General features: G+C 38.6%; 2 protein-coding genes across 4 annotated transcripts; one reads left to right on the top strand and one right to left on the bottom strand.

The window, feature by feature from the left end:
* Positions 1-10,717: 10,717 nt before the first annotated feature.
* Positions 10,718-19,819, bottom strand: LOC138858129 (uncharacterized). 3 transcript variants are annotated; one of them, XM_070112607.1, is made up of 2 exons: positions 19,323-19,819; positions 10,718-11,675 (listed from the first exon to the last, which is right to left on the bottom strand). In XM_070112607.1, the coding sequence occupies exon 2, from the start codon at positions 11,667-11,669 to the stop codon at positions 11,049-11,051; it is 621 nt and encodes a 206-aa protein (XP_069968708.1). In that variant the 5' UTR covers positions 11,670-11,675; positions 19,323-19,819; the 3' UTR covers positions 10,718-11,048. The 3 variants fall into 3 exon arrangements, with proteins under 3 accessions (XP_069968708.1, XP_069968709.1, XP_069968707.1); XM_070112608.1 differs by lacking the exon at positions 19,323-19,819 and adding an exon at positions 18,707-19,295; XM_070112606.1 differs by lacking the exon at positions 19,323-19,819 and having other exon boundaries at positions 10,718-13,803.
* On the top strand, positions 18,051-24,699 carry LOC118683621 (uncharacterized). The gene is made up of 5 exons (XM_070112735.1): positions 18,051-18,083; positions 19,424-19,529; positions 22,730-23,154; positions 23,813-23,871; positions 23,904-24,699. The coding sequence occupies exons 1-5, from the start codon at positions 18,051-18,053 to the stop codon at positions 24,697-24,699; spliced, it is 1,419 nt and encodes a 472-aa protein (XP_069968836.1).
* Positions 24,700-24,735: the final 36 nt, after the last annotated feature.

The raw sequence follows: 24,735 nt of genomic DNA, 5'->3' as shown, positions 1-24,735 counted from the left end.
AATCAACTGTTTTCTTATATGTGTAACACAGCTGAGAAGGATGTAGTTTAACAATTTGTTTGTGACCATGTATTTTAAATGGAAAAATTTAATGAAAACTATCAAAATTAATTTCGAAACAAGAGTTTATTGAATTTCAAATGTTTTTCCGGGAAAACTTTAGTATAACGTCCCAGGCTTTCGGAGATAAAATGGGTATGGGCGGATAGAGGAGATCCTCCAGATCAAGAATATATATAGATATAGCCGCGAGAAACATAAAGTTTTCGAGATATTTGGGTTTAGAGTTCGACTATTTTAAGTACGCATTTTTTCGATTTAAAATGAATTATACACTTATATTTTCCACTTTTATATCCACTAACACTTCACTAATTCGTTTGTACACATTTATTTTACATTATATAGTGCAAAAATAGTTTAATTCAATAAATTAATTATTCTTAAATTTTTGTAATTTTCACAATAACAAAAGGGGTGCAAAATTTCAACTAACCAGTGTTACTTTATCGACATCTTTTGTAATTGAACTGAAAGAAATTAAAACAGATGTTTAGTATTATGTTATACCCTCTATGACAATATTACTTTTTCTTGTAGAACTTCTTTTTGCGTTGGCGGACTTCGGCGGCGCTTCAAAAAAAATAACCCTGGTCGGTCCAACACCGGGGTTATCAAAATATTTTTCGCGCAGAACTCCTTTTTGCGTTGGCGGCCTTCGGCCACGCTTTAAAAAAATAACCCTGGTCGGTCCAACACCGGGGTGTATTAAAGTTTTTTTGCGCAGAACTCCTTTTTGCGTTGGCGGCCTTCGGCCGCGCTTCAAAAAAATAACCCTGGTCGATCCAACACCGGGGTGTATCAAGGTTTTTTTGCGCAGAACTTCTTTTTGCGTTGTTTCCTGTATCTAGGGTACAATTTCTCTGTTTATTTTATTTTTTCTTCGTTTACAAAATATATTAGTATGGCAACACTGGTGTTTTGACATTCACAACCATTTTGTTATGGTCAAAATTAATAAAATTGAAGAATGATTTAAATATTGAAATAAAGCTATTTTTGCAGCATATATATAAAAAAAATATCTAAAAACGAATTAGTTAAGTGTTAGTGGATTTAAAAGTGAAAAATGTAAGTGTATAATTCATTCTAAAACGAAAAAATACGTACTTTAAATAGTCGAAATTTTAAACTTAAAACTTAAATATCTCTAAAACTATAAGTTCTTATTATTCTTCTATATTCTTGATCTGGGGGATCTCCTCTACCCGCCCATACCCATTTTATCCCCGAAAGCCTGGGACGGTATACTAAAGCCGACCCGTCGAAATAATCACCTTAAACAAAAATATATATAATACCACGGGTACAATTCATAAACAACATAATAATAATCCAAACAATGTACTAATTAGTAATATAATATTTACCAAAGATTTTAAATCACTCACAGCCATATACTTATTAAATGTAAATTTAATCTGTAGGAATTATAAAAATCGAAAAATATTTGAATATGTAATAAAAACATTCTTAAAGCTATAAATTTTAAAACATAACACGGCAACACATTGTCGCAGACTATGGCATTTGGATCCGTACCAAGTGTGACTTTATTAATAGAATTTTTGAGGCAACCCGTACCAAGTGGGACATTTTTGCGTGTGTATTAGTGAAAATCTTAAGATTGGTTAATTGTAGATTTATACAATGGTGTATAAATTTGGCCAAGGATAACGGGATGCCCAACTCTTTCCAGTGTGAGAGCGCCTCAAAATTAGCGTTTTTTATAACATTTTCCATTGTAGACAGAATAATAATTTTTGGGCATTAATTAATTAAAATACCCATCATTTATTAAGATTAAATATTATTATACATGTATCCGTTAAACATATGGAAAAACAATTTAAATCCATTTTTGTGATTTTGTGATATATAAAAACAATTGAATTTTGAACTTTTTATTCTTAAAAAGTGAAAAATTGTCTTAGCTCTCACTTAGTAAACGTTTTTATCATTTTTAATTGAAAATTAATACTACGAAGTATGGCATCATAAAAGATTTCATCACACACATTTCGATTTCGCGTTTTCCTAAATTTTCATTGTTATATAATTTTTGTTAGTGACAGCAACAATAATTCATATTTTTTTCTGTAGGATTTCAATCTAGCCTTCTCTATTTTGCCAATTGCTAAACGCCAGACCTCCTGAACTTTGACAGTTACTAGAGTTCAGGAGGTTTTGACATTTAGCAATTGCGCTCTCATTTCCGGTGGGAGATGAATTGGGCATCTCTTTATCTCTGCTAAAATTTCATATAGTCCCTTATTTAATTGCCAAATTATTTAACTATAATCTAATCGCCACTCAACTTGAAATAATATTGTGACGAACACAGATGATAAATCAAAATCGAACCGACGATAAATTGGCAGAAGCAACTAGACAGCGATATCGTAGTTGCCAGAATGTTCTAGAGGCGAAGTTTTGTTAAATATCTAATATATAAGGGCAGATTGTGCAGCAAAGACAGTTCTAGTTAGTGTAAGGAGCAATTGAGTCATTAGAAGTTGTAAGCTCGAATACCGAGCAATAAGTGTTAAGTTGTTAGAATTAGAATTAGAAATAAAGATAAGTGTATAGCCAATAAATTGAGACTTTTTTTTACAATGCAAACTAAACTCAGAAAAAATGGCAGTTTCGCAGCATGCGATTTCTATCATCCTTCATTTCCAGTGAGAAATGAGGTGGGCATCTCTTAATCTCTGATTTTGGCGTTTCAACAGGTAAGCTATATTTGATAATAACTTAAATAACGAATTATATTAATACATCTATAGATAAAAACCAAAGTGAAACTTTAACATAGGTAAGCTTTTTGATTGGAGTTTTATTTTTAACTAATTTAACTAAAACTTTTAATATACAAGTATTAGAGTAAGAAGTCAAGAAAGACGCAGAGAAATTCTAACTAAAAACCAAGTAATCTAAACAAATCATCAATTCACGCGAGTTTATTATATTTTAATATCTTACTTTAAGTATCATAATACAGTTGGGACTCAATAGAATTTTGTTTACATTCCTTTCTATTTGATACTATCTATCTCTCTTTCTTTGAATTACAACCTATTGGCGTTCTAACAGGTGAGTTTCTTTTTGATAATTATTGAAATGAAAAATAATTTAAATATTTCCATAGATAAAACACGAAGGGGTTAGTTGAAAGTATGGATTCGTATATACTGGGATTGGGGAGAGAAAAACAAAAAAAAAAGAGTCTAAATTTAAAGGAACGAAGACTTTTATTGCCTACCAGCTGACACCGAGCTTTAACAATGTATCTATAAGTTTTATTTACAGCTGTGTTTGTTTTCTTTTAACTTTCAAATACTTATGCAATTATTTTACTATGCGTCGAATGCAATTTCAACATAACTCTGTTGCAGGAATCAAGACGATACAAACATTTTGATTGGTTACACGAGCGTTTGGTGCAGAAATGTTGTCTCATTCAGATATCACCGTTGCTAGATAAGCAAATTTCTGGACGTTATTAAAGGAAATTTGTGGAGCATCGACGTGTTCAATTGCAAGAATTTGTAGATTGTGTTTTCCGTCATCCGGTACGGTCACAATGCGAAATGTGGCATCATTTCTTGACCTGAAACGATGACAAAATGTGGAAATCAAGCAAATGGAAAGCCGAACGTGACATATGTAGGAGTTTCTTATTGTTGTCTTATCGCCGCCTAAAAACACATGTTGTTGTTGTTGTAACGGTTACCTAGTCCCCGATTGGGTGGCAAGTTTCAATTTGGTTGTCGTCGATGTCATCTAACGGGAGGCCCAGGAAACGAGCTGTTCCGATGGAATCGGACCATAGGGTATTAGGTGTTAGAGAAGTCGTGTTCGTTGGGCTTGCAAAGAGACTCATTGCATGCAGAACATATAATAATAATAATAACCCAAAGATTAAAGATCTAAAACAGCTACAGAAACAAAAATTTCAACAGCCAAGATTTAAAGTTACAATATAATAAATTGTTACATTTTCATTTATTAAGATAAAACAATAAAGTATTTTTAATTTTGAAAAGTGAGTCAGATAAGTCAAATGTGCTGGAATGAGAATTAAAATCATGACATACACGGCGAAATGGCTCGTTTAGTTCAAAATTTGATCTACAGGATTTACGCAGTAAAGGTCTAAACTGCCTCGAAAGGCGAACCGGGATATTAAATTTAATTTCAGACAGGAGAAAAGAACTGCAAACTGTTCCATTCAAAATTTTCACTAAGAATATTATGTCAAGCATTTCCCTACGACTAGAAAGTGTAGGTAGATTAATAAGTTTTAAACGACTGATGTATGGACTTACCCTAAAATCCCATCGGAAATGCGCTAAGGCGAAAAGTAAAAATTGTTTTTGAACAGACTCTAACTTGTCAGAATGGATTTGGTAGCTAGGGTTCCATACAACAGAGCCATATTTCAATATAGGTCTAACCAAAGTTGTATAAAGTGTTTTAGTAATATACGGATCTCTAAATTCTTTTGACCAACGTTTAACAAAACTGAGGACAGCTTTTGCTTTCAAGACCATGGTATCAATATGAAGACTAAAATTAAGCTTAGGGTCCATATTAACTCCCAAATCAACATAGTTAAAAACTTGTTCTAGAATATGGTGTTTTATTACATAAGAAGAGGGGTGCACAGATCTACGGGAAAAGCACATCATCTTACATTTATTGAGATTCAATGGCAAATCATCATATTTGGTATGTCGGCGTCGATTCTGGATAAGTGACTGGGTAGTTTCGAGATGTAGAAGTTAAACAGTAGCGGGGACAGGACACCGCCCTGCGGAAAGCCCTGTTTAATTCTTCTCAGTTTGGAGTTTTCACCTCGAAAGAGTTCGGATGAATGCCCACCGCTCAGGTAGTTCATAGTCCACCGCTTCAGCCCTGGAGGGGGCGTGGATTGTTTGATGTCCTCAAGTAACGTTGTGTGGTTGATTGTGTCAAAAGCTTTTGACAATTTCAACGCTAAGAGGATCGTCCACTTGCACGGTAGCTCCTTACGCCATTAACTATCTGAGCGTTTATGACGCTAAGTGCTATGGTGGAGCTGTGCACTTTTCGGAAGCCATGCTGATGGTATGCTAGGCTCAGGTGGTGAGTGAATGTCAGGAGTAGCAAGGCCTCAAGGGTCTTCATTACTGGGGAAAGGAGAGTTATCGGACGATAAGACTACCCTTTGTTGGCCGGTTTCCTAGATTTCAGTAGTGAGACCACTCTTCCGACTTTATCATCGACAAGTCGAGGACATTGATGAGATAGCTCACTCCCGTCGAGCCTAGGTGTTTTAGAATTAGCATGCTTATTCCGTGAGGGCCAATGGATTTGGACGATTTGGCTTTGTTGATGGCACTCTGAACCTCCCCATCGGTGAAAGTAAGTGGTGGGCGGTCTTTTGGCATTTTGCGCAGCAGTGCAGGCAAAAATTTTGCTAATATTCTGCTGATGTGCAAAAATTTAGTGTTGCCGATTATTTACATAAATTGCGCGCAAAAAGCGCCAGTAGAACGTAATGCTGTTGCAAGTGTTGCTAAAAATTCACGCAGAACGTGATACTTTGACAAATTTGCAACACTGCTGCCGTGATTGCATGGTGTTGTGCAGTATGAAGAAGATCTGAGCGGCCGATAAGCTTGGTTTCTTGGACCGCAGCTATCGATATGCGTTCCTGGCTCATAAATGCAACTATCTCCTAGATCTTACTCTGGAGTTCGCTGCAATTAAATTGTAGAAGTCGCGTTTGTCTCGGGTGTCTAGTGGTGATCCTAGGGGTGAGGGTGGTACGTGTAGGTGGTGACTGTTGCAGCTGTACTATCCGCATGGGTGGTTCTCGCACTGTGGTGTTGTTTGGCGGCGTCACTATACGTTCCGTCGTATTACGGTCTGAAAGTGTTGGGCGCGTCAGTGGAATTTTCAATGGTATTAACCCTTTGCCTTACGATTTAATTTCAAAGAAACATGGGTGCGGGGAAAACAAAGGGGAAAACAAAGGGAGTGACGCCCGCAGGCGTGGAGACCAAAAGGGCCACGATGCAGATTCTGCTATTACTAACAAAAGAATCCATCGAACCGCTGGCGAAAAGAGGCGGGGAGATAAACTACGGATTCACGAAAGTGAGGATTACACCGTACAAATCGGACGCCGATGCTGCAGACCATCTAGCATCGGAAAGCGAGACATGCGAAGTAGAGGAAGATCCGGTGGAGTCCTCAAGCGATCTAGAGAGCATAGAGCAAGGTGAGTGTTCTTCCGAGTCTGAACTTGCTGCCAGACTCGTAAACTTGTATACTGAGAGAGCGCTGTTAAGCGACTCTCAGGAATACGCAGAAACAACACTAGTTAATGCGTTTCCTACAAATTAATCTTCATTACAGCAAACTAGCTTCACCAGCCCTAATTAACCGCATATCAGAAGAAAAGCCTGAGTTTGTCCTCATTCAGGAGCCATGGGTTAATGGAGGGCGTATTTGCGGACTGAAGACACCGAGCTATAATTTATTTATGGCTAATAGTCAAGGTTAAATCAGAGCCTGCATAATGGCAAAGAAAAACCTTAACGTTTTTATACTACATCATTACAGCAACAACGACACAGTAGCAGTAAGCTGGGAAACGAGCATATGCAGTTATCGGCTGGTGTCGTGCTATATGCCGTACGAGGAGGAGCTGGTGCCCCCTCTGATGGTAAAAGAGGTGGTAAGGGATAGCGAGGCATCCAAGTGCATGATAATACTTGGATGCGACTCAAACGCACATCACACAGTCTCAGATGTCAACGACAGAGGTGAGTGTCTCTTCAATTACCTACTACGCACTAAGCTATTGCTGTGTAATAAGGGAAGTACACCAACATTCATTACAAGAAACCGACAAGAAGTACTGGATATCACACTTGTGTCGGAAGTACTATTTGACAGGGTAACCCAATGGAGAGTCCTCGAAGAACATTCATTTTCGGATCACCGATATATTGAATGTACATTAGAAGAAAGGGCCGATAGAGGCATGAACTTCAGGAATCATAGGAAAACGAACTGGCAGGTGCACATGCAAGAGCTGGAAAAACGTATCCCTATGATTCCGCCGTTTTAGCCCAAAAGTAAGGAGGATCTCGACATCCTCGTTGATCAATTCACTGAATCTTGCCGGCAAGCACTAGAAGTGGCTTGTCCAATAACACGTAGTAGAGGTAGAATTAAGCCACCCTGGTGGTCTCTCGAACTTAAAAAGTTACAGAAAGAATGCAGAAAGCAGTTCAACTTAGCAAAGCAATCCCAAGGCGAGTCAGCCTGGGATCATTACTACAACCTCCTTAGGTCATACAAGAAGGAATTTAGGAGAGCAATAAGAAATTCTTGGAAATCTTTTTGTAATGATATCGAGAACACGGCGGAAGCATCTCGACTTAGGAAAATAATGGCACAATCGGTGCATAGTATCGGGTATCTTCAGAGGCTAGACTGTAGCTGGACGGTATCCAGTGAAGAGTCACTGGAACTACTAATGGATACCCACTTCCCAGGTAGCTCTGAAAGCCATACTGTTGAATATACTCAAGACAGTGGAGCAGAAATAGACTCCACTCTTATGAACACAGTGTCAGAAAGCAACGTACAATAAATGGCTTCAAGCCCTTCAAGTCGCCGGGACCAGATGGTCTATTCCCGGCTCAATTACAGCAGTCGCAGAATTACATAAAGGATTGGCTTGTTACCATTCTTAAGAGGGCACTGCAAATAAACTATATACCTTCGCTTTGGAGGGAAGTCAAGGTAATATACATACCTAAGGCAGGCAAAAGTTCGCATACAAATCCAAAGGACTTCAGACCTATTAGTCTCTCCTCGTTCCTTCTAAAAACGTTGGAGAGGCTAATAGAATTACATATAAGAAACAAACTAACACCAGACAAGGTGGCTGGTTCACAACATGCGTATTCTAAAGGTAAATCCACAGAAACAGCGTTGAGCTCTGTGGTGACGGAGATTGAAAAATCTCTAGAAGTTAAAGAATACACTCTAATCGCCTTCTTAGATATAGAAGGAGCCTTCAATAACATCCAGCCTAGGGCCATACTGAGTGCGCTTAAGGATCTGGGCATCTCTGAACCCCTCAGGAAATTAATTGAACAGATGCTCACGAGCAGGTCAATAATTTCAAAGCTGGGAGCGTCAACGATGCGCAGATCCGTCCAAAGGGGTACACCCCAAGGAGGCGTGCTATCTCCACTTCTCTGGAGCCTGACAATGAATAAGTTGCTGTGGGATCTAGAGAAGAAGGGGGTACATGTTGTGGCCTACGCTGACGATGTGGCAGTATCAGTTAGAGGTAAATTCCCTAATACTCTCGCAAACCTTACGCAAACGATCCTGGACGATATAAACCGTTGGGCTGTATCGTGCGGATTAAACTTAAATGCTGGTAAGACAGAGCTAGTATTGTTTACCAGGAAGCATAACACTCCAGTAGTTACGGCACCAGTACTAAATGGTTGCGAACTAACAATTGGAGATAAAGCAAGCTACCTAGGACTAATCTTAGACAGGAAGCTTTCATGGAAACAAAACTTGGATGCTAGGGTTAAGAAAGCAGCCACAGCACTCTACACTTGTAAAAGGATGGTGGGCCCCAAATGGGGGCTAACGCCTCGGATAGCTTATTGGCTCTATACAGCAGTTGTCAGACCAATCATGACATACGGTATATTGGTATGGTGGCCAATAATGGAGAAGAAATACGCGGTGAGGCGTATGGAAAGTATACAAAGAGCAGCCAGTATATGCATTAGCGGAGCTCTTAGAACAACGCCTAGCCAGGCACTAAACGTCATTCTACATTTATTGCCAACAGACCTGTTCTGTAAGCAAGTGGCAGCAAAGTCTGCTCTCAGACTAAGGGAATTCTCCCAATTAGTCGCCTGCAACAAGGGGCATTCTAGAATACTTAGATCGTTCCCGTTTCTACCCAAAACCACGGATTTCTGTAATCCAATAGAATTGAAGCTAAATTCCGTCCACAATGTTGCCTTCCCCACCAGAGAGGAGTGGGAAAGGGACGAGGTGGACAGGAACCCAGGAATTAGCATCTACACGGATGGATCCAAACTAGATAATCGAGTGGGAGGTGGTGTCTTTTGCGCAACTTTAGACACCAAAATAGCCTTCCGCTTACCAGACCACTGCAGTGTTTTCCAGGCGGAGATCACAGCAATCAAAGAAAGCCTTGTTGTATTGACAAAAAGTGTGCTCACAACAAGGAACATATATATTTATACGGATAGCCAAGCGGCGTTGAACTCACTCAAGTCTCCTATGGTCTCATCAAAGATAGTGAAAGAATGTCTTGATCTATTAGAGGATCTAACATCCTACTTCACGATAAACCTGCAATGGGTTCCAGGGCATAGTGATATCCCTGGAAACTGCGAAGCAGATGAACTAGCCAGAACAGGCACCGAGTTACAATTAACCCCTGAAAAAGGGGAAATCTTTATGCCCCTGGCAACTTGTAAGCACTTAATCAACGAACATGCTATAAATATAGCAGAGTCTCGGTGGAGACAATCCATAACCTGCTCCACTAGCAGACTAACGTGGCAGGAATGGAGCAAGAGTCGTACAAACCGACTATTAAAATTCAAAAGGAATGATATAAGAACTCTGATTGGGGTACTAACAGGTCACTGTCTAATTGGTAGACATGCCAGCAGGCTAGGTGTACCTTACAACGATTATTGTAGAAGCTGCCAAGAAGTAGAAGAAGAGGAGACAGTAAAAAATCTTCTATGCGAATGTAAAGCTCTATGCAGGAAAAGAATCGCAACTATCGGTCGTGGATTCCTTGACGACGTATCAGAAATTGCTAATATAAAATTATTTATACTGATGAGCTTCATCAGAAGCACAGGTTGGTTCAGAGAGGAGACCATAGAGTGAGGGAACAGTAGTCCCGGTGGTATCACAATGGGCCTCCCATAGGCCTAGGTGCGTCGTTAGACAGCCACTCTACCTACCTACCTACCTACAAAATGCCTAGTACCGTTATCTACAATGAAAGAATTTGAGATAAAAAGATAATGTATAAATATTATAACAGTTGTTTTCAAATTTCATAAATTTACTACTACTACTTTTGAAGCATTTAGATATGTGGCGGGCATTGCCCGTCAATGTCGAATTTGGCCCAGCAAATGTATGTGGGCGACACTCGTTATCTCTACTCAAGGAGTTAAGCAACTATTTGGGGACCAACTTAAATTGGACTGGGTACCATTCTCGGACTGAGTGTATATCTACAGGTAATACGACACGAAAGTTAGTCTCTATTTATGCATAAGGAGTTAAATGAAGGGACCTTGGGCTTAGATTGGAGACACTAAAAAATCCGATATTACAGTATCTTCTGACTGATATTAGAGTAATTACTCTACGGTTATCGTGTTTGCATTCAAAATCTTATCTAGTGTCATATGAAAAATATATGTATGCATACATACGTGCATGTACATTTGGATATGTATACTTATACCTAATGGCTTCATTAGATGCCATAGATTTTAGAGGCGTTCTCAACAGTTTTCCCAACTGTATTTCTTTATGCGCCACCTTGTATAGCACTCACCTTTTTATCTTGCTTTCACTAATAAATTGGTTTTTTTTTTATGTTTTTTAAAGAAATTCACACTTTATTGTCGCACAAAATTAATAATATTTTAAATTATTCACAGGTTGTGACGGTTGATAGTGGAGATAGCGATTGGTACGAGTACGATGCGCAAGAGGGGCCGGTGGTCGCTCGTCGTCCCCTTTTTACCTCCTTCGGTGTGGTGTGTAGTGTGTCTTCATGTGTGGTGTGATCGTGATGATAGGGTTGGTGTGGAATGTGTGTGTGGAATGCAGGTGTGGTGATGTGGATGTGAATTGCTCATTTAACCATCCCGGCCCACCTAGGCAAATATTTAGCCTAGCAAATTCTGCAGTTGTTGCAACGTCGCTACAACACTGCTGAGGCCAGTGGGGCGGCGGGATGATAGTCTGGGCCGTCGGTGCCGTGCAGTTGTTTCGTTCCCTACATTCCTTGGACGATACTGTGGAGCGGCAGCTGGGCGTTGATGTTGTATCGGGTGGCGGGGCGGCGGTCGCCTGACAGCGCCGCGACTGCGTGGTGCGGGTGGTCGCCGAACGTCGCGCCTGGAGGTGCGGTGAAGGAACGTATGGTGTAGCCTTCCGCACAATTGACATGAACACTCCGAGTCACACTCTTGCGTCGTATGGGTGAGACTCAGGCAATTGAGGCAGTGTCCATGCGCCTGGGCTACCCGCTGACGTTGACTGGGTTGCATGGATTTGAAGATGCTACAGTGCTGTAGCCGGTGTGAGCGGCGACACAGCGGACATCGGGTGCGGTGCGGCTCCGGTTGCACCAATGGCGACGCTGACGGTGGTTGTGCTGTGTTCCGCGCGACAGCTGTGACAGTTGTTGCAGCGGTGGCTCGAGGCGCTGGAATCGGCCCAGTGCGCGGCACGTTGATAGCCGATCGAATGGTTGGCGTTGGATTTGTCGGCATTTCCACGTCCATATTAATCTGTATGAAAAGATTAGATTTAGTATATGTTTGTGGCATATAATTGAATATGGGCAGTTGTGCCACGTGATGTGGCACGCGTGGGTCGGCATATTGATCGACCATTTCTGTTAGGAATTGTTGTTAACGTTTTTTTTATTTTTATTTATTTGCGGGTTTATTGATTCGATTTATTTGAATTTAATACCATTTTAGTTTCGGTAGTATGGTCGGTGGGCAGGAAGCATAGTTTTACGAGCGGTCTGGTTAGCGTTCCCGATTGCGTGCGGAGATCTACAATTCGGATATGACCGTCGGACCCGGAATGAAGCTTTTCTATGCGGCCAAGCCGCCATTCGGTGGGGGGAGACAATCATCATGGATTAGGACGCAATCTCCAAGCTTTGGCGCCTTTTCTGGAGTTTTCCAGCGGTACCTCTTGTGGAGGTCCTTTAAATATTCTTCTTTCCATCGACGGCTAAAGTCATGATGGAGAATTTTGACTCTTTCCCATCGATTTAATAAGGATAGCGACTCCACGCCTGGCTCAGGTATGGCCAGAATGGGTGTTCCTCTGAGAAAATGCCCTGGAGTTAGGGCTGTCAAATCTGAGGGATCTTGCGAGAGTGTCGTTAGTGGCCGTGAATTGAGAACGGCTTCGATACGGATTAGTAATGTTGTAAATTCTTCGTAACTGAATTTGTAATTTCCAGCTACTTTTTTGAAGTGGGATTTGAAGCTTTTTACAGCTGATTCCCATAAACCACCCATATGAGGAGCGCTTGGGGGGATGAATTGCCAATTAATGCCTTGGGGCGCGTACTTTTGTACAATCTCAGGTGAGACTTGTTTGATAAAGTCCACAAATTGTTTTTCGGTGGCTCTTTGAGCACCGATAAATGTTTTACCATTATCGCTCATGATTTTCGATGGAAAGCCGCGTCGACCGACGAAGCGGGCAAATGCCGCAAGGAAAGCCTCCTTCGTCAGATTAGTACAAAGCTCAAGGTGCACTGCTTTTGTCGTAAAACAGACAAAAACAGCCACATAGCCTTTCATCAGAGTGGGAGACCTTAACATGGACGCCTTTATTTGAAAAGGCCCAGCAAAGTCGACACCTGTGATGGAGAAAGGCAGAGCGAAGTTGCAGCGTTCCGGGGGAAGTGCTGCCATAATCTGTGTTCTCATCTTTTGCTTGTGCGTGGTACAGATTTTGCACAAGAAAATGCACTTCTTTATTTGGGGCTTAAGTCGGGGAATGTAAAATTCCTGGCGGACCATATGTTGCATGAGGCGATGTTCGGCATGAAGCATTAATATGTGGATATAATTGATGAGTAGTGTGGCAAGTCGAGACTTCTCTGGAACAATTATGGGATGGCGTTCGTTATACGTTAGGCTTGAATTGGCAAGCCGACCATTCACACGAAGAAGACCTTTCGTGTCGAGGAATGGGTTTAGAACTAAGAGGGGACTTCTCTTGTCAATAGGTTTTGATTCTCTCAAAAGTGATATATCGCGGCTGAAGTAGCGCGCTTGCGTAGATGCGATAAGAGCGACCTTTGCTTTTTGTAAGTCTAGGTGCGTCACTGTATCGCATTGGGAGTGTAATGAAGTTACTCCCTGAAGTTTAATTTTGAGTCGCTCTATGAACTTGAGCATGTAAGCGATTACCCTGAGTGCTCGGGGATACGATGAAAATCGTTCGAGGATGTCAGTATCATCCACTGTTGTGTGTAAAGAGTCGATTTTTCGACTTTCTGGGGCAATTATATTGCGCATAGGCGATTGTGGCCACGAATCAGGAGATTCTGTTAACCATCGGGGGCCATTCCACCAGAGGGTGGTGGTGGCAAGATGCAGGGGCTTGCATCCTCTTGTACCTAGATCAGCAGGATTGTCAGCACTGGCTACATGTCGCCAAGTGGCTGATCCTACTAGGTCAAGGATTTGAGACGTTCGATTGGAAATATACGTCTTCCATGCATGTGGTGGTTTTTCTAACCAGGCGAGTACGATTTCAGAATCGGACCACAGATATAGTTTGTATTGTGCCATGTTTAAATGCGTTTGTACGATGGACACGAGTTTGGCTAGTAGTAGCGCTCCACACAGTTCAAGTCGTGGCAGACTTATTGTTTTTAACGGAGCTACTTTTGCTTTTGCTACTAGTAAGTGGCTTGTGGTCGCAATGTCGCTTTGTGTGCGAACATATATAGTTGCGCAATATGCCTTTTCAGAAGCGTCACAGAAGCCGTGTAGTTCGACTTTGTGCTCTGGGGCATAATTTACCCATCGTGGGATTTGTATCTGTGAGATATCATGTAGATTGCTCGCAAACTGGGACCACTTTTCTAAACGCAGTGGTTTTACTTGTTCGTCCCAGTCGGTACCATCTACCCATAATTCTTGTATTAGAATTTTGGCTTGTATCATAACTGGCGAAAGCCATCCTGCGGGGTCGAAAAGTTTCGCCACAGAGGATAGAATTTGCCGCTTTGTTATGGCAGATAATGCAGATATTGACTCTGTAGTGTATGAAAACTGGTCAGATATCGCATTCCATTGGATCCCCAGAGTTTTTGTTGTACTTTCCTTTTCGAATTTAAGGAAATTAGTATCTAACAAATTTTCATGTGGTATATTTTTTAGAATATTAGGGTGGTTCGCCGTTATCTTTTTCAAAGGAAACCCTGCGGTTTTGAGGGCTTGTATCACTTGTGATAGTGAATCGTATGCTTGTGGAAGACTGTGACTTCCAGACAAGATGTCGTCTACATACGTTTGTGTTTTTAACACCTGGGTTGCCAGAGGAAATTCTGACTTGGTGTTTTCTGCCAATTCGTGCAGTGTTCGAATGGCTAAATATGGAGCACAGTTGACGCCAAAGGTAACTGTTTTTAATTTATAGTCGCGGAGTGGACTATTGGGAGATTTTCGGAAAATAATTCGCTGAAAATCTTGATCGTCTTTATGTACGACTATTTGTCTATACATTTTTTCGACGTCTCCGTTAAATACGTATTTGAATATACGCCAATTTAATATGAGGAGCATTAAATCTGGTTGGAGCGTGGGTCCCGTAAATAGAATATTATTTAGGGAATTCCCCGAGCTAGTGGATCTTGATGCATTAAAGACAACTCTTACTTTAGTTGTTTTTTTGTCTGGCTTTACTACTGCATGGTGCGGCAAATAAAATGAGTAGTATTTGCCGTTGATGATTTTTTCGCATGGGCTTATTTCCTCCATGTGGTCTAAATGGAGATATTCTTCCAACACACCATCATATACTGGTTTGAGTTCGCCTTTTTTAAGTAGGTTTTTTTCCATACTTTGAAACTGCTGTATTGCAGAGGTGCGAGAGTGACCTAAGGCGATTGTGTTGGGAAATTGTTGTTTTAGTGGTAGTCGTACGACGTACCGACCATTATCTGATCTAGTAGTTGTGGCTTTGTAAAAGTCTTCACAATACTGATCTTCTGGGGTTGTAATTGATATAGGGGGGAGCTCTTCTAACTCCCAAAATTTCTTTAATTGTGAATTGAGGTATTCGTTTGAGATTTCCTCAACCTGAGTAGTCATGGTTGTAACTGGTTCCGGAACTAGTCCACTTAGGATCCAACCGAAAATAGTATTTTGTGCCAGAAGTGTATTTGATATTTTCTCAATACCTTCGAGCATAATCTGTGGTATGAGATCGCTTCCTAATAGAAGGTCTATTTGAGCGGGAGTGTTGCAGTTGGGATCTGCTAGCTTTAGGTGTGAAACCTTTTGCCAATGCTTGCTATGTATGTGATAGCTTGGAAGCATATTTGTAAGTTGCGGTAAGACTATAGCTTCTGCTTGTATGTGCTTATCCGCTTGGGGGGAAATTAAGGTAATGGGGCAGATTTTATTAGAGTTTTGAACTACTCTTCCGCCCATTCCTGTAATTTCAAAGTTGGCTTGTTTTGTTGGCAGTTGTAGCCTATTTTGTGCCCTAGACGCTATGAAGGATCGTTGTGATCCTTGGTCTATTAAGGCCCTAAGTTTAAACAGCTCTCCTCGGTGTTCGATGGAGACGACTGCTGTGGGTAGTAGTACCCTACTTTGGTTTTCGCTGTGTAGCGTTTGGGTTTTTAATGCCTTTGAGCAGCATGGTGCTTCTTGGCAATTATCGGGATTTCGCACTTCGGGATTTGCTGTTGCAACTAAACCCGTGGCTCTTTTCATATTTGCGCTGTTTGGGGGTGAGCTGGAAAATGTGCTGTAATGCAGCATTGAATGATGTCGTTTATGACAATAAACGCAATTAAATTTGCTTTCGCACTCTTTAAGTGTATGTGCATGTGATAGGCAATTTGTACAAAGCCTTTTTGTTCGTACATAATTGTTTCGATCGGTAATATTCATTTTCTTGAATTTCTCGCAAGATTTGAGCTTATGCCCCCCTGTACACAGTTCGCACGACGTTTGTTTGTACTGTTCGGTTGTGAACGTTTGATTTCTGAAGAAGCTTCTATTTAAATTGTTGTTGCTACTGGCTTGTGGCCTGTGGAAGCTTCTATTTAGGTCGTGTTGAACAGTTTTCGTTCTGACCATTTTTTTATCTACCCTTTCTGCGATTTCGTATTGGGTAGTTAGGAAATCTTTCATTTGTTGCCACGTGGGGCATTTTCTTCGTGATGAGAGCGATTGCTCCCATAGAAGTAATGATTTTTCTGGTAATGCGGCAGTGCATATGTTTACCAGTATAGGGTCCCAGCTGTCTGTGGGAATATTTTGTGTCGATAAAACCGACAAACAATTTGAAACAGTGGATTGAAGTTTGATAAATTCTTCACTTGTTTCCTTCTGAATTTTTTGCAAGTTCATTAATATCGATATTTGTTTATCGACCAATATTCTTTCGTTTTCGAATCTTGATTTAAGAGCTTCCCACGCCAAATTGAAATTATCGTCATTTAGTGCGAACTGTTTTACTATTACGCCTGCTTGACCTTTTGTTTTGTATCGAAGGTGATACAATTTTTGAGCATTTGTTAATTTTGGATGGTTTATGTAAACGGCAGTAAACATGTCTCGGAAGGACGGCCATTGTTCATAACCACCATGAAAGATTTCTGTGTCACATGCGGGCACCTTGAGATGGATGCCCGAACTTGCCTCTTGGCATTGGATTTGTGGCAGCTCTACTCTTAGCTGTGGAGTAGGTGCAATTGCTTTGATTAATTTTAATTGGTCAGAAATCATTGCTTTTGTTTCTTCGAACTGGTCTAAGCAGTTTTCGTATTTGGCGTAAGCAGAAGATTTGAAATTTTCCGGTAGATCTGAGTCGTCAGATTCTACGATTGCGTCATATGCAGCTTGGAGACGTGTCCAAAAATTGTCAAGATTGTCTTTTTTAATTTCTAATACCGATTCAGAATTGTCCTGAATCGGCGAAGATGAAAATCGAGTGCAGTATCGTATTAGACTGTCACTCTCTGAGATAAATTTGGTGTATGAAATATCTTTTATCTTTTTTTGTTTTGTAGCACCTTGCTTTGAGCGTGTAGCTTCTGCAGGTGTACATGGACTCTTTTCGTCCGAAATCATTTTTGGTACTTTTAGATGTTGAATTGCTTTAGATTCCTTAGAATCTGCGTTCATTTAAAAAGATTAAAGTAAAATTAAAAATTTTTTTTTTTTTTTGTTTAGATATATTTTATCTATTTTTTCTCTCAGTGTGTACTGATGATATTGGATAAATGAAGAGATTACCTTTTAGATAAATAGTATATTTTATTTTTTGTTGTATCCGGACTTCGCCAATAACAAACGCGTATTTCGTTTTTCTTACTATCGGGTTTTATTTAGTTCCGCTTTTTTTTTTTTTCTTTACTCTTTGTATTTTATAATTTATTGTTACGTACTCGTTTGTATGTATTTTAATTGTGTATATTACCGCATTAAAAATGAGGTTATTAACCTTTGTACATAAGCGTGCACGTTATGTGCGTTTTTTTTTTTTGTGCATATGTAATATGCTTAAAAGTTTTGTTTGCAATCCTGCTTGTTTGTGTTTTAACAAGAACAAGGGGTATTGCAAGAAAAGTGCCGATACGGTCTTTGAATATATGTACAACTGTGTGTGTACTAATTATGCGCTATTCCCACCAAGTATAAATTTGTCTTTGTTTTTTGTTGTAATAAATTTTAATTCTGTCTAAAAATTTAATAATTCCTACTTATGTACCGCAACGCTTAGTGTTAGGAAATTTTGTTATTATTACGTTTAAGTCTTTTATTATTAGCAATAATTTTAACGAAAATAATTTTAAATATTGTACCCAATGTGTGTAGGGTATACCGACATAGGCAAATTTTAAGCCGTGTGTTTGTATGTATATGCTTGTTCGGTTGGCTATAAGAATGACGCGGGAAAAGAAAATAAATAATGTGCAGGTACACAGTTTTTAGTTCGTATCGTTCGTGTATATATTTTAAGAATTATTCTCTTCGTAACTTTGTTAGTTACGTATATAAACGTATATTAAATGAAATATATATAATATATATTGGTAAGTACTTGGCAAGTAATCGTGCATATATGTATGTATGTTTTCCTCTCTCTTTTTTTTTTTTTCGTTTGAATTTTATTTTATTTTTCCAATTTGCCTTGCTTACTTATTTTTCGCAATCCTGCTTATGATTTATTAAACATAAGGGGTATTGCCGGAAAAAGTGGTCAAGTAAGTACTTGAAAATTTTTATTTTTTTTTTTTGTTGATTAAATTTGTGTGTTTGGATACACAAAGGTAAGCATGTATAGGCTTTGGTTTCTTTAAAATAAATATGCTTTATATATACATATATGTATATACGTATATATATATATATATAAATATATATATTGTATATATGGATGTATATAATGCACCAAACTGTATTCGGTTTTCTCGAAATTAACCGTACGTTAAAACAGTTTGGCCGTAACCGCTATATTTGAATATAACCCGATTTTGTTACTTCTAACATACATATATGCCAATAAATTATAAAAAGTAAAAGGAATCGATACGACTCACTTTGTACCGCCTCAAGGGTATTTTGGGGGTTTTATATGTTGATATACGTGTGCCAATGCAGAAAAATCCTTTCCTCCTCTCTGCTGTCCGAGCTTGCTTTTGTTGTCCTTTGTCCCTTAGGTTGTTGTATAAAATTTTTGTGTTTTATTTTTATTTCGCGCCCGGTTACTATTTAATTTTGTTGGTATGTATTGTAGGTATATTATGTTTAGTAATCGCGCCCGTTTAATTTGTGTTATTGTACAGGTTTCGCGCCCGTGTTTTATATGTCTTATGTTTGTTCACCGAAAGTATGTGAAAGGTTTGTTGCACTTTTTTATGTATTTTATTTTTACGGCACTGTATATGTATATTATTGTCTTCGGTACTTTTTTTTTTTTTTTTTTAATGTATATTCACTTGTACTGCACTTGTTTCACTGTACACTGTTTGTTTTTTTTTTTTTTTTTGATTTAGGTATATGTATTTAGTTATATGTATTGTATGTAAGTATTTGATCTCCGCACTTTATTTTATTTAATTATTTATTATTATTATTTTTTTTTCCTAATAGTGCCTTTCCGTAAGGCTCGAAGGACCATGTATTTCTTTATGCGCCACCTTGTATAGCACTCACCTTTTTATCTTGCTTTCACTAATAAATTGGTTTTTTTTTATGTTTTTCAATTTCACACTTTATTGTCGCACAAAATTAATAATATTTTAAATTATTCACAGGTTGTGACGGTTGATAGTGGAGATAGCGATTGGTACGAGTACGATGCGCAAGAGGGGCCGGTGGTCGCTCGTCGTCCCCTTTTTACCTCCTTCGGTGTGGTGTGTAGTGTGTCTTCATGTGTGGTGTGATCGTGATGATAGGGTTGGTGTGGAATGTGTGTGTGGAATGCAGGTGTGGTGATGTGGATGTGAATTGCTCATTTAACCACCAACATTCTCTCAACGCACAAGGGTGCAATGCAAAAACGCAAAGAATGCGAACGTTTAATCACTGAGCAAAAGATGAGCAATGGCTAAATGACCGATGTGAATCGTCACAACCGACATTATTTCCTATGCTGTAATGGCTAAAATGTCCCAATTTAAAGAAGAACGTGATACCAGAGAATGTTAATAAATAGAGAAGGCGCAAATGATTAAAAGTACTAATTTGAACTTTTCACAAGAGGGAACATCGAAAAATTCAACTTCCAACCTTTTGAAATACACCACGCAATGATCGAAACGGGGCAAAGGCTTTAAATAGACACAAAAAATGTTCTTACATGATTTATGCGCTTGCTGATTTACATTTGCATATTACCAAAAAATCATAACTTTTGTAAATGATTTAAAATTGAGTTCTGACAAAACGTTAAAAAAACCCAAATGACAACTATGCCGAAAATCGAGCTCGTATACATATTGACGCTGAATTTTGCGCATCGTCGCCGAGTTGACAAAATTTGTTCGAATCCACAATTTTTTGCAGGGCTTTATCAATGAAAATTGACTTATGCTCTTTTCAAATAGTACGACTACCGATTGGGCTGCATTTTCATAGCGACGCATTTAGATAAAATGGGCTAGAACAAATAAAACTAATTAAATATTTCATATGTATGGCATTTCATATAAATTGTATAATATAATGTCAAATATATTGCATAATATTAATTAAATGTTAATAAAATTTTTAAATCGCTAATAGGCCATGTTGCCGATTCTGTTTTCTGAAGAGATCATCAGACAATATCTTCAATTTCTGATTTTTAGCCTCGTCGTGAGGAAGCAGCTTGTGGGCAACATACAAATGCGAGGGGAATGGTAGAATCAATTGTAAAATTGAAGTTTTGCTGATTCTTCAATTTTACTGAAAACTCAAATTAAATTTCATTCATTTTTATTTAAACTTCATTTTCGTGCATTTGTGGTAGGAATTCCATATGAAAACCAAATTTGGTTGACCAGGCGCACAGAAAAAAGAGCGCAGTACAGAGTTATAAACAATCGCACTTTGTTTTGTAGCATACGCGCGTTCCTTATGAATGAATTTATTGGCGTTGTAATATGAAATATATAAAAAATAAAGCGCAAGCTTGCTTGAATCTTATTGGTCGATTATGGTGCGTCTGCGATTTTTTTGTTGATTCGCGAATGTTTGAGTTTTTTACAAAAGGCATAGTAAGGGACATACATACATATGTGTACATATATGCAAATATATTTGGACATGCGAATGGAGGAAAGGCTTTTTCAACAACAATGACATATAAATTGATCATTTGAAACTAGTAAATGACAATAGCTGTTTGAGTTCACAGGTTAGACACCATTTCTTCGTTATTGTCTGTGGTGCTGCTTTTATAGCACAGCTCCCTATTGCAAATTCACATCAAATATTTGCCTAAGTTGAAATCCTATCAAAGATTTTGTTTTATTTATTTTTTAATTTTTATTAACCTATTGTATTAAATTTATTTTATTTTAATTTTAATTTTTCACTCATTACATGTTCTTCAAAATCTATTTTTTTTTCTATTATTCTAATTTTCACTAATACGCATGCCAAAGAACATCTGCACATACATTCATTTGCCGTTCCCTTATAAGGTGGTGAAATATTGCTTGGTACCTTGTTAGAGTGGTGTAGTTTTTTGAGTTTAATTACATGAGAGGAAGGTACTTTTTTGACGTGGTGTAATTGAACTTTCGAATTTGCGCATTTTCGATGTTCCCTTTTAATAATTTACATTTTAGCACAGCTAACATTTGCGCCTGCTCTATTTATTACCATTCTCTGGTGATACACATATAAAACAGGCTTAAATCATTTATTGTCTAGTTTTTGGCAAAAAACCCGCGAATAACTAATGTAATATCGCATGGTGCATTTCCTGATGAAGGGACCAAATTTATAATTGTAGTATAAGAGTAAAAACACGTCAAGTGGACCCCCCATTTTTCACTTGATCATCGAATTTGAATGTGAGTATTTTTTCATAAAGTAGTCATCATGAGCAAGTAGTCCCCCGCTCAGTTTTTTAAAATTTTAATTTTAACAACAATTTTTTTTAAATTGAAAATTTTTACTACTTTTAGTTAAAAAATTAATAACTAGAAAACTATTGGTGATTTTTTAATGAAATTTTCAGGAGTTATAGTTCAAAACTTTTACTTTGAAAAAATATGTATGAATTTAAATAATTTTTTTTTTTCAAATTGTTAATTAACTTTTAAGTTAAGAAATGAAAATTTTAATGACTTCTCCCTCAAAAAATTAAAATTTTTTTTTTTAATATTTTGCTATAAACATTAAAGTAAAGAAATCCGCAAAAAAATTTTACTGATCGCGACTAGATTAAGCAAAAAAAATTTTTATGACGGGCGGTCAGCGCTGCCGGTATAGCGCTGCAGGTATAGCGGTTTGTCAACGCAACACTTAGAGTGTGTTGCATATTTCATTTGTATGTTGGGATGATGGTCTCACATTTTGCTTGCAGTGAATTAGCATGAATGTGGTAGAACAATATGCATAATACCTACCCGCTTAATAGTTTCAAAGAAATACTTAAGACGGGAATTCCCTAATCCACCAGAATGTATTGAATAACAATAATATTTCAAGGCCAAATTTTTAACTGGAATGTCCTATTCTTTAAGTATTAAAAATCTATAATTTTTTTACCCCATATTTTTTTCTATTCATTATAAAACATCCAATTAACATTACAATACTTGTTTTAAATAAAATGATATTCGAACTAAATCCTTTGCGGCTAAAAGAAATAAATATGAAAGCATCTTAATATTTTATGTCCCAGTATCTACAACTATGTGAACAACAAAGGAATATCTCGAGCCATTCATAATTTCGTTGATAATTAATCATGAGCCTCGTTAAGAAATGCTGCAACCCATTTAACAAAAAAAAATCATAAAAAAGTCATTAAAAACTTAGTTTTAATAACAAAAACCGCGCTCATGATTTTAAAGATTTTATTGGGAATTATATGTGCAATTCATGTGAACGGACTATTTATTCAGGCCGAAAACCTGAAATTCTTGGTGAATTATCGGTGAATAAATGTCCTGAAGTCAACAAGCCTGAGAAGTCAAATGATGTTATCGAAGATGACGAAGAAAAAGATCCTACTTTTCATTGCAAACCGGTAGATAACAAATTAAAAGTTGATAAGGTTAATAAATTTTTAACGGAAATTGGTGAACCTTCAATCAAAATCAAGAGAGTCTCAAGTAATAAAGAGTGTCAAAACATTTTAACAAATGTTGTGAGTAAATTTACGGATAATATTAACAATGTAAATAAAGAAATTGATCCAAAAGAGCTTTTACTTAATAACTTTAAATCTGCTTTCAATGGTAAAACTAGTAGAGCTGATAAAATTCAGGTTTTAACAGATTGGTCGATTAAAATGATAAGGAAAGAGTTTAAAGTTTCCAAACGAATGGTGAGAACTGCAAAAAAAATACGACAAGAACGAGGATTCGCATCGCAACAAATGGGAAGAAAATCCAAAAACAATTACGACTATTATTATATAATGTTCACGAAATACACAAAAAATTTAAAGAAGCTTATCCTGACGAAAAGATTGGACTATCCAAATTTCAAAAACTCCGACCGCGGAAATGTATATCTGCTGGCAAAAGTGGAACTCATAATGTGTGTGTGTGTAAAATCCATCAAAATTTCAAATTGAAATTAGCTGGATTTAAAAATGAATAAAAAAAAGAGGGGACAATTATTTCAGAAAGCTCAAATGATTTAATTAAAAGTGTCCAGGAAGTGATAGTATTATAAACAAATTAACTTTGGTTTTTGCTCTCAAGAAGATCATGACTCCCATGAGAAGATGTTTAAATTACGTTATGACCGATGTGTAACCATAAAAAATACCCGCCAATATCATCATTACAGAGCTCTTAATAATATTCAGGACCCGACAAAGGCAAGGTATGCGGAGAGACGACGCGCCGCATACCTATTGAGGTTAGTGGAGTTGCAGCCGCCAACCAAGGAGGAGCTGACCAAGGAGCTCTTAGCATCAATTGAATGCGCGAGGGCGGTCATACCTAATTTTAAACTGGAACCTCCAGTAAAGGCAGCAAAGCGACAGAGGTGAGCTGAAGAGGCTAAGCCGTCAGCCAAACGACCGAAAACAAAGGGCGTGACGCCCGCAAAATCATTTGCAGAAGTGGCCCGGGACCGAATTGTCATTGGCGTTCTGGATGAGGGGGACCCCGAAGAAAGAATCCCCAGAGCCCAATGGAAATGGGTGCAGGCTGCGCTGACAAATGTGGCGCTGGAAGTGCTACTTAGCAATCCAGGTCCGCCACCGTCATGCACAGATGCCGGCTGGTACCAGGGCCAGATTAAAATGATTGCATGCGATGACGAGAGATCGGTCGCACTATACAAAGCTGCTATAGCCAAGGTAGGGGAGGTGTACCCGGGCGCAAAACTAATAGCAGTGGACAAAAAAGATATACCATCCAGACCAAGGGCAAGGGTATGGATCCCGGCTACACCATCACAGCCGGATCAGATAATGCAGCTCATTAGAGCCTGCAACCCGAGTCTGAACACGGAGGGGTGGAAGTTCGTCAAGGCGTTTGACGATAGCGTAGCAGAATCTGGCGTGGAGACCAAAAGGGCCACGATGCAGATTCTGCTATTACTAACAAAAGAATCCATCGAACCGCTGGCGAAAAGTGGCGGGGAGATAAACTACGGATTCACGAAAGTGAGGATTACACCGTACAAGTCGGACGCCGATGCTGCAGACCATCTAGCATCGGAAAGCGAGACATGCGAAGTAGAGGAAGATCCGGTGGAGTCCTCAAGCGATCTAGAGAGCATAGAGCAAGGTGAGTGTTCTTCCGAGTCTGAACTTGCTGCCAGACTCGTAAACTTGTATACTGAGAGAGTGCTGTTAAGCGACTCTCAGAAATACGCAGAAACAACACTAGTTAATGCGTCTCCTACAAATTAATCTTCATTACAGCAAACTAGCTTCAGCAGCCCTAAT

This window comes from Bactrocera oleae, chromosome X (assembly GCF_042242935.1).
Source record: "Bactrocera oleae isolate idBacOlea1 chromosome X, idBacOlea1, whole genome shotgun sequence".
Lineage (NCBI taxonomy): Eukaryota > Metazoa > Arthropoda > Insecta > Diptera > Tephritidae > Bactrocera > Bactrocera oleae.
The sequence above is the reverse complement of the archived record's forward strand: the minus strand, read 5'-3'. Positions and strand labels throughout refer to the sequence as shown.